The sequence below is a fragment of the Phaenicophaeus curvirostris genome, chromosome 2 (genome assembly GCF_032191515.1).
Source record: "Phaenicophaeus curvirostris isolate KB17595 chromosome 2, BPBGC_Pcur_1.0, whole genome shotgun sequence".
In the NCBI taxonomy this organism is placed as follows: Eukaryota; Metazoa; Chordata; class Aves; order Cuculiformes; family Cuculidae; genus Phaenicophaeus; species Phaenicophaeus curvirostris.
Genome location: NC_091393.1, coordinates 21,096,077 through 21,112,129, shown reverse-complemented (window position 1 = coordinate 21,112,129; position 16,053 = coordinate 21,096,077). Strand labels below are relative to the sequence as shown.

Sequence of the window (16,053 nt, the reverse complement as noted above, 5' to 3'; positions counted from 1 at the left end):
TAGCAAACATTGGGTTCACATACGAGTGATTCAGATTTGCCATCCCTACCCCTTCACCATCAGTCCTGTGGTTAGAAAATGCACCAAGAATGTTTCGTGAAGCCTCTTCTCCCACAGCCAAATTATCCACGCAAGTGCCTAAATTCTACGCTTCTCCTTTCTCCTGCTTACAAGAAGAGATGCTTCGGTGACCATCTGTAAATGTAGACTATTGCTCTTTATCCAAGGGTGTCGTGGGGTTCCAAGAAGCCCTGAAGTCATCCTGGTGTATTTTAATGCGGTAGGGAAGCGCTTCCTGGACAAACAGCAGCAACGGGAGAGATGAAATGCAGAAATATAAAGCACCACAGCAGAACGATGCTGTAGTATTCAGTAAACGTGTGTGCCAATTTCCCAAACCAGCTGCAGCAGGACTGGCTGCTGCCATCTTCCCACAAGCACTCATACAACTCCGCATTGGGGAAACGTTGATACAAGCTGATCTTCATTGGTTGAATTATCTTTTGAGTACTATTTTGTTTTTCTGTTTCTTGTAAACCACGTGAGTCAACTTGTGAGTCTGGAGGAAGCTCGTGACATCTTGGAAATCGTCATCTTAGTAATACATTTTCAGCATGCTAAGGGACCAACCATAAATTAGCCTTTCCCTAAAATTATACTCATATATATATTCATATACCAGCACTTCCTGGTATATGAACAGTGAGGTATAAATTATTTGGTCTGCCGTGTTGGTCAAATCCTACCTAAGCATTTTTTGATATTAAAGAGCATTTTGAATTTCTTACATTTTGAGTGAGTTACTACAGCATCGGCCCAGCTGTTCCACATCACTCCCATTTGAAGCTGCATACTTTTCCCACTGGAAATGAACTCTTTATTAATCCCTTCAAAGACTCCATGAATGGCAAACATACTTCACTGACAAAAAGAGCAACTGAACTACTCTTTATGCCTTTTGTACATCACCTATAAATGCTGCAGTTTAATACAGAGAAAATAATTGCCAACACACAATGATTAGATATAATTTCATATGATCCGATATCTGCAATTTAGTGTTTTATTAAACAAATACAGTAGCTAACCAAAATCTGATTGTTGACAATGGGAAATTACATTAAAGCCTATGATCCTATGGTAATTATTGGTCATCTGAGATGATATACGCCCTAAAACATAACACAGAGAATTACCTTCCTGCAAAATAAGAAATACAACAGAAATAAAGTTAAGGGACATGTTTATTTCAGAGCTTTCTGCAAGCAAAATTGCTTTGATACAAAATGAGTTCAATGATACAGTGCTACCATCCACTCAAGCAAAAGAAAACCTCACATTTACATGAATGCACTTTATATTGATATTCTTATAGAATAACAGTTCCGATATCCAGAATGTGTCTGGCCTCATTGAAAGCAATGGCACAGAAATGCTGCAAGGTATTGGAGTATCATATTACTGGCGAGTGCTTAATTAATTCTGTGAGTCCTCTGAGAGACGCTGTATAAATAAGGGTATTGTGAATGTGGGTTTGTATTCCTTAGTATTTTTGACGTACATCCTTTAGTGTTTGTTTCGTTAGCTCAAAATGTGTAATTGTGTCCTTTTGGCTTTTTATTATTCTCTTTTTCTTTTTTTAAAGAAAAATCATGAGGTATCCTTTACTGTTAACTAATGACGTAGTGATAGGTCTATTTTATTCAGGTTGCAGAGACTTACTGTACATTCAGTACACTGTACATTCGGCAATTATTTTTTAGTGTACTTTCTACACATTACTGTGTACAACTGTTAGTTTACATTAAAAACTCTTCCCCTTCTCACAGGATATGGCATAAACGAAAACAAATCTGACAAAAATTATACACATAAAAGAAGACGACAAATACACAAATAAGGCCATCTGCAGAATTAAAAATCCACCTCTTGCGATATTTCACAATAATTTCTACATAATATTTTACATCTCACGAACTTAAATAATGCAAAAGGAAAAGACCTTACGGAGCCAATCATATTATCTCTTCAAGGACTTGTCCGATTTGCTGGCTAGTGGCCTTCTCTGGGGAGTTGGAATTTTAGAAGGCTTGGCTGATCCTGGCCGAGAACCTGCTCGGGGTGTTGGTCTGCTTGTAGCAGGAACAGTCTCTGACATATCTGAGCATACAGACTGGATTTCTGAAATGTCAAAGTCAGATGCATCACTGCCTCGGCGGCTACTTGACCTGCTGCCAGCCTTGCTTCCTGCTCGACTTCCAGGTCTGCTTGGAGTTCTTCTGGTTTCTAGAGAGAGAAAATACGTCCATCAGTATTAAAGCTAAGGATGGAAAACGTGAGCAGGTCTTTCCTGGCCTTTGGCAGCCCCAAAAGTTCCTCATTGCACAACTAAACTTTAGACCTCTGCCAGCCAACCTAGACAATGCCATATCTCTCACTAAAGCAAAGGAAATGCAAGATGGGACTGTTGGACAGGGTCTAGAGGAGGCTACAAAGATGATCCAAGGGCTAGAGCACTTCTGCTATGAGGACAGGATGAGAGAGTTGGGGTTGTTCAGCCTGAAGAAGAGAAGGCCGTGGGGAAACCTTGGAGCAGCTTTTCAGTACCTGAAGAGGGTGTACAAGAAAGCTGGGGAGGGACAGTTTCCAAGGGCATGCAGTGATAGGATGAGGGGGAATGGCTTTAAATTGGAAGGGGAAAGATTTAGATTAGACATTAGGAAAGAATTCTTCACGATGAGGGCGGTGAGGCACTGACACAGGTTGCCCAGGGCAGTTGTGGCTGCCCCATCCCTGGAAGAGTTCAAGGCCAGGTTGGATGGGGCTTTGAGCAGCCTTGTGTATTGTGAGCTGTCCCTGCCCACGGCAGGGGTTGGAACTGGATGGGCTTTAAGGTAGTTCGCAACCCAAACCATTCTATGATTCTATGATCAAATGCCGAGACATCTCATTAAAAATGTATTATCCTGTAAACTTTTCTTGACTTACTAAACATGTACTCCATTCATTCAACACCCAGATCCTTCTTTCCCTTGCCATTTTCTCAGCTAAAATCTGAAAGAAGAAGTCATTATCTGGCCTCTTCGTGCATTCCGGATTTCTCACTAGATGTACCTTGGAGATGCAGAACAATAACCCAATTTTTAAATGTGTAGTCCTCTTTTTAAAAAAAAATCAAACCCGTGCAGTTGAAAGATGCAAATAAACAAGAGCAGAGAACACATTCTACCAAACAAGTGGCTGAGTAAATGAGCTCTCGGCAAGTCTGCTAAAGTAAAAGCCTGCCGAGACAACGTGCCACGAAGAAAAAACCACAAAGAATATTAAAGAGAAGACCATTAATGTGTTTTTTCCTAATTTTCCAATTACTTATTGAATCTTTTGATCTTGACAAATCTGGTTGCCTGTACGTGTGATGAACACCATGTTGAATCTGAAATTTTAGGTGGTTCATTTTTCAAATCACCTATAAAAGACACGTACTCTTTGAGCAGGATTTTCCAGTACTGCTCAGTATTCTCTGCAGAGCTTAAGATGGGTGGGAAAGCCCGTAGAGCTATCTTCTTTTCTAACCATCTAGCCCTCTCCTTTATACAGAGCTGCCTGGAGGATCCTAGAAGAGCAGAGCTTCAACACTTTCTGTTTTCATATACTGTTTTAAAAATCTCTATGAGATATGCCATTAACAAGGTCACCTACAGCTGCTCCCTGCAGTTCTTCTTTCAAAAGAAATGGAAAAGTCACGATTAAGTGACCTTTGAGCATAACTTGAATACAGTGAAGAACTGAACCCTTTCTTTTGAAGTAAACGCTTCTTCCCTAGTTCCTTAAGCAGATATGTTGGAGATGCCACTGACAAGAAGGTTGCAGTCATGAATTTGCCAACTTTGATTTTGATATTTGGAGAAAAAAAATACACGCATTGAATGAGCCATAAGAAGTCTCCTGTGATGGATTTCTTTAGGAGGATTGAAAAAGATCAGCATGGAAAGAAAACAAGGCAGGAATTTTTCTGCCAAGAAGGCTGCAGTCGTGAATTTGCACATCCAGAGCTGAACATGCCTGCTGTGCAATAATGCAAACGGAGGACCATTATCCTGATGATGTGCACCCTTGGTGATACGAATATGTAGACAGTAGGACTTTCACTCTTTCCCATTCACCTGATATCTCCCTCACACCCTAATGCGACCCTAAGCGTTCAGGTGGAAAACAAAGGAAACAGCAGATCGAGCCCTAAAGTCGAGACGCTCACCTGCAAACTGAGCTCTGACTCTGGTAGCTGCTGTTGACAGGATGCCACTGTCGTCTCCGGAGTGGAAACCCTTCCCTGACAGATATCCTGGCAGTCTGAGTTTACTTCCTTGAATCGGTGTTCCCTATGGAAAAAAACCAAACCAACAACGGAACAGGTTTTTTAAACTGTTACTACTGAAGGTAAGGCCTGCTATTAGGTAGCACACAGCTTAGAATATGATCTCCACAACATTCACTGTGAGTCTGAAATACTGGTCTGAGCCCCTGTGAACATTTTCATGATCTAAAGTTTTGAACATTCCTTTAGCAGTTGGTATTTGAAGAAGTCCAAATGTAAAACAACAAAAACAAGAAATCACTTGAACAGTCTATTTGACATTAACATTTTAGAATTCTCTGTGTGTATTTCAATGCATACTAGGAAAGAAAAATGCTACCTACTTATGATTAGTCAAGCAGATAAGATTAATTGATGGTACATGACTTAGAGACAAGTAGTTGAGGTTTTATTTCTTTATAGCTTGACTTTCCACTATTTTGACTGTGGTCACTAGTGGTGACTATATGTTTCATTTTATAAACATTTTTGTGACAAAACTACTGAATTTCAAAACCTTTTGCTAGAACAAAGCAGAAAAAGGAGACACAGGATTAATTTAAAAAGCTCTTGTTGGTGATATATTGGCTTAAATGTCTCTACTCCATAGTCTTACTCTGCCTGCTTTTTCATTTCTATAAATCAAGACTTGTTTTATTTCCATTCACCTCAGATGGGAAGAGAGCTTTCAAAACCACAAATAATAAATCCTCAAATCTCAAACTGCATGTAATGTACTAGATAGGAGGTGTACGCAAATAAGAGAAGAACTACAGTATTCATATTCATTTGATCAAGACAAAAGTACTAAGTAAATATCAAAAAATAAGAAAAAAACGCTGCAGTGATGAATAGGACACATTGAGTGGCCTGGATCCTAGGATCCTGCATTCTGTACCATTGATACCCATATAATGGTGGGGTAGAATTAGATACTGAAACCCAAGATCCAGAGGAGTGTGTTGGGAGCTGCCGAGGGCTAAGCACCAAGCGGAGGCTGGACAGAAACCTGCCTGGCAGCCACCAGCTCACACCACTTCAGGCACATTTGAAGAAAGACATTGAGATGCTACGGAACAATCTGCTGGCTCTAACAGGATTGGTGATGATGTTAAACTCTTTCAAAGCCACATACAAGTGCTTAACATCCAGCCAGCCACACCTTGGAGATCTCTGCAATACAGAGACTGCCCAGGAGTACAAGGAGAATGCTCTCCAGTGCCCCGACTGAAGCTGCTGCGCTTTGGGAAGATTTGGAATAGAATCACTGGTTAAAGAACCAAAAAAAAGAGATCATGCTTGTTCTTCAGTTTAGCCCTAAACCCAAAGGTAGTCTACATGTAAAATACACGGCCAATCTCTTGGGCAGAAAATGCTGCAGAATAGCTTGGAAATTCACTGCAACCTACCCCAGCCCCACTTGTTCCATTCATGATCTTAAACCATAGTGGCTTACATAAAAGAAATTCACTGCAACTACTGGCAGTTGTAAAAGCAGGTGAGAAACACAGTGCTCCCACTTGGAATCAATGCCAACTGCTTTCACCTCATTGTAATTCAATGAAAACAACACCTTTCTAAAGGCTAAAAAGCCTTTAGAATACCATCAATTAATCTTACAATTCATTTACCAGCTAAGAGATGGAAGAAAATACAGGATTATACTGGAAATGGACAAACGACTCTACTTTGTACTACTGTTAATCTTTCTAAGCAACAGCCCCATGTGCTTGAAGCACTGTACACACATACACGCTTGCAGTGTGCACGAGTAACACATCCACTTGCACAGAAGGAAGGAGTGAGAAGTTCGTTATGCATCTCTGAGCAAAGCCACACCAAGGTCATGTAAGCTTAGCACCAGGTTTCACGTGAATAGCAATAGGCATCAAAGTGCAGGCATGTGAAAAGCAGACAGAAACAGGTGATGGTCGCACAAGCTTCCCCTCACCGAGCCCTCTAACTAACCCAGGGCAAGAGTAAAACCGCCAGTGACAAGTCAGCCTGCAGCCTGATTCAGGTTGCAATCTTTTCACTGACTGCAATGAAATTAGAGGAGACACTTTGGCTTCAAGGTCATTCAAATTTTGGTCATACAGCTTGACTGCTGTGCTAGCAGTTTCTAAGTAACTCATGAGCTGTGAACAAGACCAAAGCTCGTTTCCTGTTAAGTCACATCAAACAGCTGTCTTATTAGAGCAGCAACTAGTCACTATGCCCCCCAAACAAAACTTTCAGTTGTTGGAAATACTTATAATCACAGTCAGTCTTTGTGCCACCTTCTTCACAGCGACTGGATATTTCTTTATTTAGTGGGTTTGCACTTGAGATCATAATTCATTAATCTCATTCCTGCAGTTCATGAATATTACAGCACACGATGAACTCAAAGTAAACAATTTTAGGAAAGAAACCTGCAAAGTATATCGATCATTTTATTAAAATAAAAAGGTACTTTTCACAGTTGCTCATCCAGGCAATTGCACGCTGTTATTAATTATTAATCATTTGCACTTTAAAATAAATTCACTGAGCCTTAGTTTTCCTGAAAGTCAAAACACATAACAAACAGAATGACAGAAAAACAAAGAAAGAAATAATTTGACAGAGGCCTAAAATAAAGATAATGCATTAACATACAAAGGATGTTGCAGTTCTGAAGCACTGAAACTCTAGTGGCTGTTAGTGAAGTGGCAGTTTTAGTGAAGGAACGTCATTAGATTAGAATCTCTGTCCTTACTGTACCTCTGTAGATGACCCTTGATAGTCTGAGGATTCTGGTGGCTTAGGAAGAGTTGGCGTTTTGCTGTTTGTCAACCATGGTTTACCATAGTTGCGTGTTAAATGATGGGGTGTCTGTATGAAACAATGGTAAATCAAAATATGAAGGACAGTAGATGAAAACCAATATCATGGAGAAGGATATCCAGGCTTTCACAGGGCGATTAAATCTCATAGCAGAAATAAAAACTAAGCAGAAAGAGTTGATGACAAATGTTCTGATACGAAGAGATGGCAGAGCTTATTTCGCAAATGAAATGGAACGGTTCATCGCTCTTTCAAAGCAATTTCCAAACTACTAGTTAGCTCATGCGGCACCTTAAATGTAAAGAATTCTTCTTCTCCCTTGTCGCAAACAAACAATAGAGGAAATATGCTGAAAAGACTTCTCAGATCTCCCCAGACTATGAAATAAAACTGAGATACTTCTTCCCTATCAGCTAGGGAGAGCACCGATATTGTTGGAAAAAGGGGAAAAAAAAACCCACCAACAATTTCTATTCCATTTGTTAGCCAGTGCAGTTTTAAGTTTCTCCTTACCTTTGGTGTACTTGTAGCAACTGCTTGTGGGGCAGCTGCCTGGCCAGCTTGACTTGACAGAGAAGCAGATCTGTTGGGAGAAGCACCTCTTGAAGAGGGTCGTGACCTACGGCCCCTCGGTCGGAAGGCTGCCATGCTCTGACTGGCACCATCTGCCAATATGAACTTTTCACGCAGCTCCACATTTGTCCTCCCTTTAGCTGCAGCAAAGAAAAGTGTTCATTTAGTCAGATATGAAAATTGTCACAAGGCTTTTTATTGTCCTTTATGCCATGCCAAGTCTAACACATTTTAACAATAAATAAAATGCATCACTACGTAATGCATTTATTTTGGACACAGAAGAGTTAAGTGCAGAACTCACTTGTTCTAATACTTTATGCCAGCAGGAATGAACCACTGTCAAAGGAAGTCAGCGTGATAATGGAATGCTCAATGTGCTAAATCACTGTTAATCAATCAACTATTAATACAGAGACACAACCTGATGAGCAGTTTTGCTAATTCTACAGCTACTCATAATAAATAATACTTGCTTGGGTGTTCCAGAAGAAATTGCTAGGTACAAATTACAGGAAAGCAGCAAATATATTTATTCAAAACTGTGGAGTTATGGCAACATGCAATGATGAACATAAAATCCAAACTATAATGAGGTAGTCGGTGGCTAAGCACTCACACACAAACAAACACACATATGAAAGAAAGTTCTGCAAGAGTAGATGCAAGACATGTTAGCATTTGAGTGTGTCAGGGTGAATGACAATTGTTTCTGAAACACTCTTCAAGCGTGTCAAAAAAAATCAGCTCGCAAAGCACCAGCCCATGTAGGAACACATTAAGCTAAATGTGATGGGTGAAGCATATTGTTAAAGGTATATATACAAAAAAGTGGGAAGGAAATGAAGAGAGAGGAGAAGAGGAGGAGAAGGAGACAAAGAGAGGGGTTTGCCAACCTATAGTAGGCTGAGTGGTAATTGAAGAGTTTGATTCCGAACGTAACATTTTACTCCCGTGATGATGAACTAGAAAAAATGACACAGGACATGGGTCACATTAAAGAAAATCGTTAGCAGGAGAAGAAATCAAGTACAGCAGCTGCATACGCAAGAGACTTGGAGCACCGGGTCAAAAGACAGGACTCAGAGCAAAAGCTGTCTCTAAGTGCTCTGAGATGAGCTGTCAAAGGTCTCCTAGGCAAAAGAAAATAGCGCTCGGATAGACTCAGCTGCCGTCCCAAGTATGTTTGTGTAACAATGGTATTTATCTGCTGACATAAAGAAGTAATATAAGCTTAAACCATTCTATATGACTAGGCCCTATACTTTTAAAGTTTTTATGAAAACAATTCTTTGAACTATGATTTATCTGAATACACAAGAAGCCCTTGGTGGAAAAGCAGATTTGGTAGGTGAAGCACTTAAAAGGAAAGTCTAAACCTACAGCACTGACATCAACTACCTCTTTGCATCGCTGAGTTCAGCAAAACTAGGATTAGGTACTAATGCACAAAGGCCAGCGGCTGGATGAGGTTATAGCGATCAGTATTCCTCTAGACCCACTATGATGACTGACTCATCTGCTCATGTAATTCCCATGAAAAAGGGATAAAGTACTGTAGTAAATACTGTAAAGATACACAGAATACAAGGTTTATTAAAGAAGAGGAGATAAAGTTCCAAAAGGCTTTCGATCTAAGGAAAGTAATAAGGAATTCCAATGAACTAATTTAAGAGTTATTAAGTATTATATCTGTCAGAGTTAACCCACGTAAGAATTACAACAGTCTACCTGTCAATAGGCCTGAGAGAAATGTTTGGGATACATCAAAGCTAACCAAATTAACTCTTCAGATATTTTGAGGCACAACTCATTTCCCACTACCCTGCCCCTTTGAGGAACAGGAATAGAAAGCTCAAAAATAAGGACGGCTCCGCAGGCATAAATCACTGTGCAACAGTAGCAGGTTGAGAATCAGGTGCTAGAGTTAAGCCTGCGGCCAAGCTACAATGAATGCATTATTACTATTAAATTTATTTAATGATGATATATGCAATATGTTGATAAGCAAGGACCACTTTTTAATACTGCTGAAAAGCTCACAGAAGTCTAATACCACACAGCTGACAGCTCTTTTATTCTCCTATGATGAGAGGCTTTATGTGTATCTTTTAAGCCTATATACAAAGGTTTCTAGGCCTTAGTGGCGCACTCTGTCAGCCCTTATGGGGTTCTGTGGTTGCTTCTTTTTCACTTTTAACAACTTTGTTAAAAGATGACAATTGCTACAAATAAAAGGTGTCCGTCCTCTCAAGGTCTGTATTGAACTGCTTAGAAACCCTACACACGTGTGCTAGAGACAGATGACATGACAGTAGTGTCAGCAGGACACTTGATGTCTTTGTCTTCATGAGTTCGCTTGTCTCTCCAGGACTTCTCTGCTAGTCTCATGCTGTTACAATATTGATTATAATTCTACAGAACCCCTGAGAGGTAAATCGCAATAAATTTAATCCTGATAGTTAAAAGGACAGAATTATTTATTTACATAATATTCATTCACTCTGGACACAGCAATTATTATATTAATACTCCCTGTAACTTTACTACTCTGGCTATTATTTGACTTGTATCTCTACCACCCTGTTCACAAATGGTTTCTTTCCTGTTTCCAGCTGTTCCCCCAAGAGCAGCGCCAGACGGAGCCTACTTTCCCACTACAGAATCACTTTCTGACAAATTAAGATGTTGTTGCATTGCTATGTAGTGATAAAACAATCCATTGGATACAACGTCCTGGAGGGCACGGTGATAGAGCGCTCCCTGCTTCGCTAGAGCACAAAGTCCTCCTGACCAGAGCATTTTCCATGTGCTTAGCACAAGGCTCAAGGCTCTGTAAAGTGGTTCTGGGGAAGATGCCAATGAAAAGACAGGGTTACAAAGGCAGAGCCCAAAAGCTTCAATGCAGCCACTGGCCAGAGAAGTTTTTTTTTCATTGTTGTTGTTACTCTTCAATTTAATTCCCTGATTTTGATTTATTGCCCTAAAATTTCTCTCTTGCATAGAAGGTTTTATTGGACATTTCAGTATGCTATTTGTGCCAAATCATACAAGCCTCTTGCATGCCATAAACTCTATCTGGGCTAAGTTCAATTCTTAATTACACCACTCTAACGCTGAAGGAACTGTGCAGAAACACCACAGTTATTCTAGACGTACATCAGTGCAAGTGAAGAGAACCTTAACCATGGGTTTTAAAGTTTACAAAAACGGATCGTTATGTGACATTTAGTGAGATGATGTTTACAGAACTGGCATTTTATACAATTCAATCTCCACCTTCAGACAATGAATGGTGACTGCATCCAAATAACTATCTGCATGTCCATTTTAACAGTTGTGTTACATACCCCTGCAAGGATCATTTTTCACTAAGAACTCATCGAGTGCCATCCAGCCACCTCCAACACGAACCATGACTGTACTTCTTAGGATACGAACAAGGCGCAGTTGTTGAGAGTCACCAAACTGTAATAAAAATCAAACAACAGTCTGAGGTTCTCATTCATTCAGGTGCCGTTCAATGGTGATAGGTTAAAAATCAGATGCTTCAAAAAATTTGGTTTGATATTTAATTATTAGTAAATGCTAACAAATCAGATTTATTTATGCAGATTATTAAAGCTGTTAAGATTTCAAATCAGATGCCGCTGCATTAATCCAAAGGAGATGGCAGAACGGTAAGAAAGAAACTCAGGTTTAATTTTATGCTTGATTCTCAAATGTCTGTGCTCATAAAGGAAGCAAAATTAGTATCACATTATTTAATTAGTTACAGTCTGCATTTGTGCAAATTAATGAAGACCTATTTGCATTATTCCACCGTTAAAATCTTAAGTAAACTCTTCTGCAACAGTCTTGGTTTAATTATGTCAGCTGAAAGGAAGGCAGCATCACTTTAAATGATCAATATGTGGGCTGGAAATTCAATGCATTATGAGTTCCTCATTTGTTTCATTCATAGGGATATTTTCAGGTATAGCGTTGATACTGCTCACCTACAGGGAAGGTGCACGTGGAGAAGGGAACATTACAGCAGCAATGAATGATTGATAGCTATCATTATTGTCCTTGTTATAAACTGTCACTCCTCTGTCTAAAAATGAGATTCTTCACAATTCAGAGATGCACAGAAACCCATTTATACTAACTCTTGTACCAGCCCATTCTTGCTTTGGGCTGATGGCCAGCAGGCCTCTTGAAATCTGTACAACAAAACCTGCCTGAGGTAATTCCATTCAAACCCAGATCAAAGAGAACATGACCAAAACATTTACCCCACTATCTTATGAAAAGTAACCAGAAGAATTCAGTACTTCTTAGCCAATGCCACTACAGTATTTATTTTCTATCAGCTCATCAGGCCAAGTGTAGTGTTCTTACACACAAACATGCAGACCACTCACTGCAACCAACAGGAGCCAAATATGCCTCTCTTGGACAATCTCTGACCCCTGGAGAGGGCTGGCCAGAACTCAACTGCACCTACTTGCTCCAGTGAGGAGACAGCAATGCTTTCAATGTAAAACCACACAAACGTGCTCCCTATTTGTTAAATTACTTTAGTTCTTTGGTACTGCTTGAGCCAAGAAAGGAGCGTAAGTTTAAAGGAATATTACTTTTAGGAACCAGACAAAAGCAAAGCTTGCCATTTAATTTAATAATAAATTTTTCGGTTCTAACTAAGAACATTCACATAAGCATTATTTGTAAGGGCTTTTAATAATGTGTTCAATATGTGCCGAACAAAGAACCATTTTACATATGTAGATCAAAGTTAAAAAGAGAAATGGTATCCAAATCAATGCAGTTTATTTTCATTAGCTTGTTTCTAAGGAGATTTTTTTCTAGTGGCTCTAAAGATCTTGGTTCTTTTTTATTTATTTATTCCCCTCCTCCCCTCCATCCCAGTTTAACTCTTCAGTTAAACTCCATTAGGTAACTATACCAAGGATCAGATACACTTTGGAAACTGCTCAGGCTGTAGTTAATTCAGACAACGAGGCTTCTGGAGAATAACACAGGTATCTATCAAAGCATTTTTCCTAACAGTAATTCAGTCCATTTCCTTCTTAAAATAGCCTGGATACCTACTGTCCTCAAACAATATTTACCCTCCTTTCATACAATCAGAGGTAAAAACACTAGGATAAAAACAAAGTCTATTTTAAGCTACAAAAAGGCCTGTTCTGGGCAACAGCCATGTAGCATCACTCTCCCTAGAGAAGCCTCAGCTGACTTGCTGTAGGTGCTCTTCACTCCGAGGCTGTTCTGCACCAGTAAATTAGATGCTTTCAAAAAATTACTGGTTTTCCCAGATCTGAGAGTACAGATAGCAGATAAGGGGATTATCATAATTTCAAATATTTTTTTTCAAAAAGAGGCTTGTTCTATATGTGGAAAACGTTTTAAATTATTACTTGGATATATTGCTTGAGGCACGTCGTAAGATTATCCGCTGCTCTTTGTGCTTTCTTCTATACTTAAAAGGCTTCGCCAGTAAATAAAAATGCAACTACATTTCAACATGTCTAGATTTAAAACAGCAACTGCTGTTAACACTAGCAGACCCAGCATGGATTATACATCCTAATGCCTTTGTAAGAGCATGAATAAGATCCTAATGGTATCCGGTATCTGGTTTGTGTGAGGTATTTCCATTCTTACCAGGCAAGTATGATTTAATACTTCAGGAAGCTGGGTATCTGTGTGCACCGCAAGAGTAAGTGAGCACTGGCTAGCATTTCCTCCCCGTACCACCGAACGGTGCCACTGCAGCGTGACTCACTGATGACCCAGCTGACACAAAGCATTCTCAAATACAGCTTCAATACATTACAGACTTGCCACAGCTCTTTGAAAACGCCTGGGGAGAGGGAATAGTCTAAACTTGAAGAGGGAGTTTATTTTGTCTATTTCCAAAATATTTATTTAATGATTCACTGTGTTAGTAGATAAAACAGCAACAACTCGCTAGGTTCTTAGCCCGCTTGACTGCATTGGGATTATACTTTTTTTCCCTAAAAATGAAAATATTTTGCACCTAATCTGCAATAAGTAAGCAATGTGACACTGGGATTTGTTTACTGTGATTATCCTTTAATTTGATAGCCTAAAAAATACAAGACAGAATTTTGAAGCACTCCGCTGTAAAATTAATTAAATAATAGTAATTCTAAAATTGCAGTTTAAGTGCTCAAGACATTTTACTATGGGAATTGCTCCTGACCATTATCTGGTTCCTTTAAAAGTAATCTCCTTATTTAGGAAAATGGCCAAAGAAAGCAGGTGAGGGATTGAAGAGGATGGATCCTGAGACAAGGAATGCTCCATAGCATTTAAAGAAATACCACAGCCGACCAGCAATGAATTAGCTGAAGATGAAAGGATGGCAATAAGACTGACCATTGCAAGCTTTAAACCACTATGCGTTAGGGAAAAAAGGAAAGAAAAAAAAAAAAAAAAGAAACTTCAAAACACATTCCACTAGTTTATACCTGATTTCCCAGGAAGAACTGATAAGAAATGAAAAATGGAAGAAAGACACGATTAGTTTACAGGAAATTCTCTACATGACTCTAGAACACATGCAAACTAACACATTAGACATTGTAAAAGTATCTACTTCAGAGATGAGCAGGTAGTTAGCCATCCAGAGACCGAATATTAGAAAATATTCAAGGCCTTTGTTTCTTTCCCATTGCTGTTTCTGTGGTCTTTTAAAATTATCTACAAGTATTTAGTAATCTCTCTTAGCCAAATATTTTGTATTTAATCTGAAATTGTTCTGGTTATTGAATCTAGGGGTAGCAGATCTTTCTCTACAATGTGATATTTATTCTTCTGTGATCTAAAATCCTTCTGTAGATAACTAACATGTTACTTCTATTTCTTTGGAAGGAACAGTGTGCTCCAATAAAGTGACAAAGGAGGATAAAAGTGATTGAATACATTTAAGTAAAAAATTTTTGAAGTACAACACAAAGCCACAGGAAAATATTAGTCACTGCCTTCATGAAATGAATAAAAAATTACCTACAGTTTAAACACTTCGGGTATCCAGGCAAAAAAGATTGGCTTTTAAGGAGCTGATGTATGTCCATATGCATGTGTGTGTACCTATTCGTGCAGTGAGCTTTTAAAAATTCTCATATGCAGAAAACAGTTTAAGTAGTTTCAGCAAAAATAAATACAAGCAGCAGCATTTCCCCACATTTTTAGCCTCTATGTTCTAACAAAAAAAACCAAACAGACTTAGAAAAGTTTAAAGTAAGTAAACATATCTTTGTCAGACAAAATTCCTTTAAATTTAGCCTAATTCCTTGCATAACCCATGTCATATGAAGAATTTTTAAGCTGAAAGAACTAAGAAGATCCTTAGAAGACTTACCCTGTACTTGTTATCCCCAATCTGCTCCACTTGAAACCGTTTCGCACATTTACATTTAGCTACCTGCCTTGTAACCTGCAAAAAAACCACAACTGGATAATTACTTTACTGCTAATATCACATTTCTAAAGATCTGTGTAACTGATAAACTTCAAATTACATAAATATGAAAGTAAAATTAACTATTCAAGAATGTGACCACCGCAGAACAGAATGCAGTCTAAGAAAGCAGAGTATGTACCTCATCTTCAATTTTGTCAGCATCTGTGAGAGGCTTGTATGCATCCTTGTTTGGATGAAGAGCTGCTACAAATTCGTAGTAGTCAATATATCCATCACCATCCCTATCAAAAATATCTGCAACAGCACTCATTTCAAGTCGGCTTGTTGGGAATTCTGTAAGGCAAAGACAACAAAAAAAGCTAAGATTTTGGCTTTTCAGTCTCGTTACAATTAAGGTTTTAGCACAAATATTAAAAGGTTTTTAAGCACTTATCAAAAAAGCAAGCAGAGTCAAAAGACTGAAGAAAACTTTCCAAAAAAATCAACCAGGATCTCTGACGTTACCTACATATTGAATTAAAATTAATATCATAGCATGGCTTGAAGAGAGACACAGAAGCAAGGGCACAGATTAAGCTGTATCTGTAATTTTTTTTTTTTTAACATTTTGACCTTCTGAGTGCATATAATACCACAGACTAACAAGATAAATTGTTAGTGAGGAAAGGTCAAACAAGAATTTCACTGCTAATTAAAACTGGAATGCAAGGCCTTCCCGCTGCAGAAACATGCACATTGTTTTGTGAAATCCTTCTTTAGATCAAGTTGTTTAGCCTGGAGAAGAGGAGGCTGAGGGGAGACCTCATTGCTCTCTACAGCTACCTGAAAGGAGGTTGTGGAGAAGAGGGTGCTGGCCTCTTCTCCC

At 38.9% G+C, this 16,053-nt stretch overlaps 1 protein-coding gene across 13 annotated transcripts in view; it reads right to left on the bottom strand.

The window, feature by feature from the left end:
• Positions 1-1,226: 1,226 nt before the first annotated feature.
• The window catches only part of DST (dystonin), a 140,964-nt gene continuing 126,137 nt past the window's right edge, over positions 1,227-16,053 (bottom strand). For 3 of the 13 annotated variants that reach the window (XM_069851457.1, XM_069851459.1, XM_069851467.1), the window contains 9 exons: positions 15,367-15,521; positions 15,126-15,200; positions 14,233-14,250; positions 11,086-11,203; positions 8,632-8,700; positions 7,676-7,875; positions 7,100-7,210; positions 4,256-4,379; positions 1,227-2,286 (listed from right to left, as the gene is read on the bottom strand). In XM_069851457.1, coding sequence (XP_069707558.1) covers positions 2,021-2,286; positions 4,256-4,379; positions 7,100-7,210; positions 7,676-7,875; positions 8,632-8,700; positions 11,086-11,203; positions 14,233-14,250; positions 15,126-15,200; positions 15,367-15,521 — 1,136 coding nt within the window. In that variant the 3' untranslated portion in view covers positions 1,227-2,020. The remainder of the gene's footprint in view (positions 2,287-4,255; positions 4,380-7,099; positions 7,211-7,675; positions 7,876-8,631; positions 8,701-11,085; positions 11,204-14,232; positions 14,251-15,125; positions 15,201-15,366; positions 15,522-16,053) is intronic. The other 10 variants (XM_069851456.1, XM_069851458.1, XM_069851462.1 and 7 more) reach the window with 4 other exon arrangements.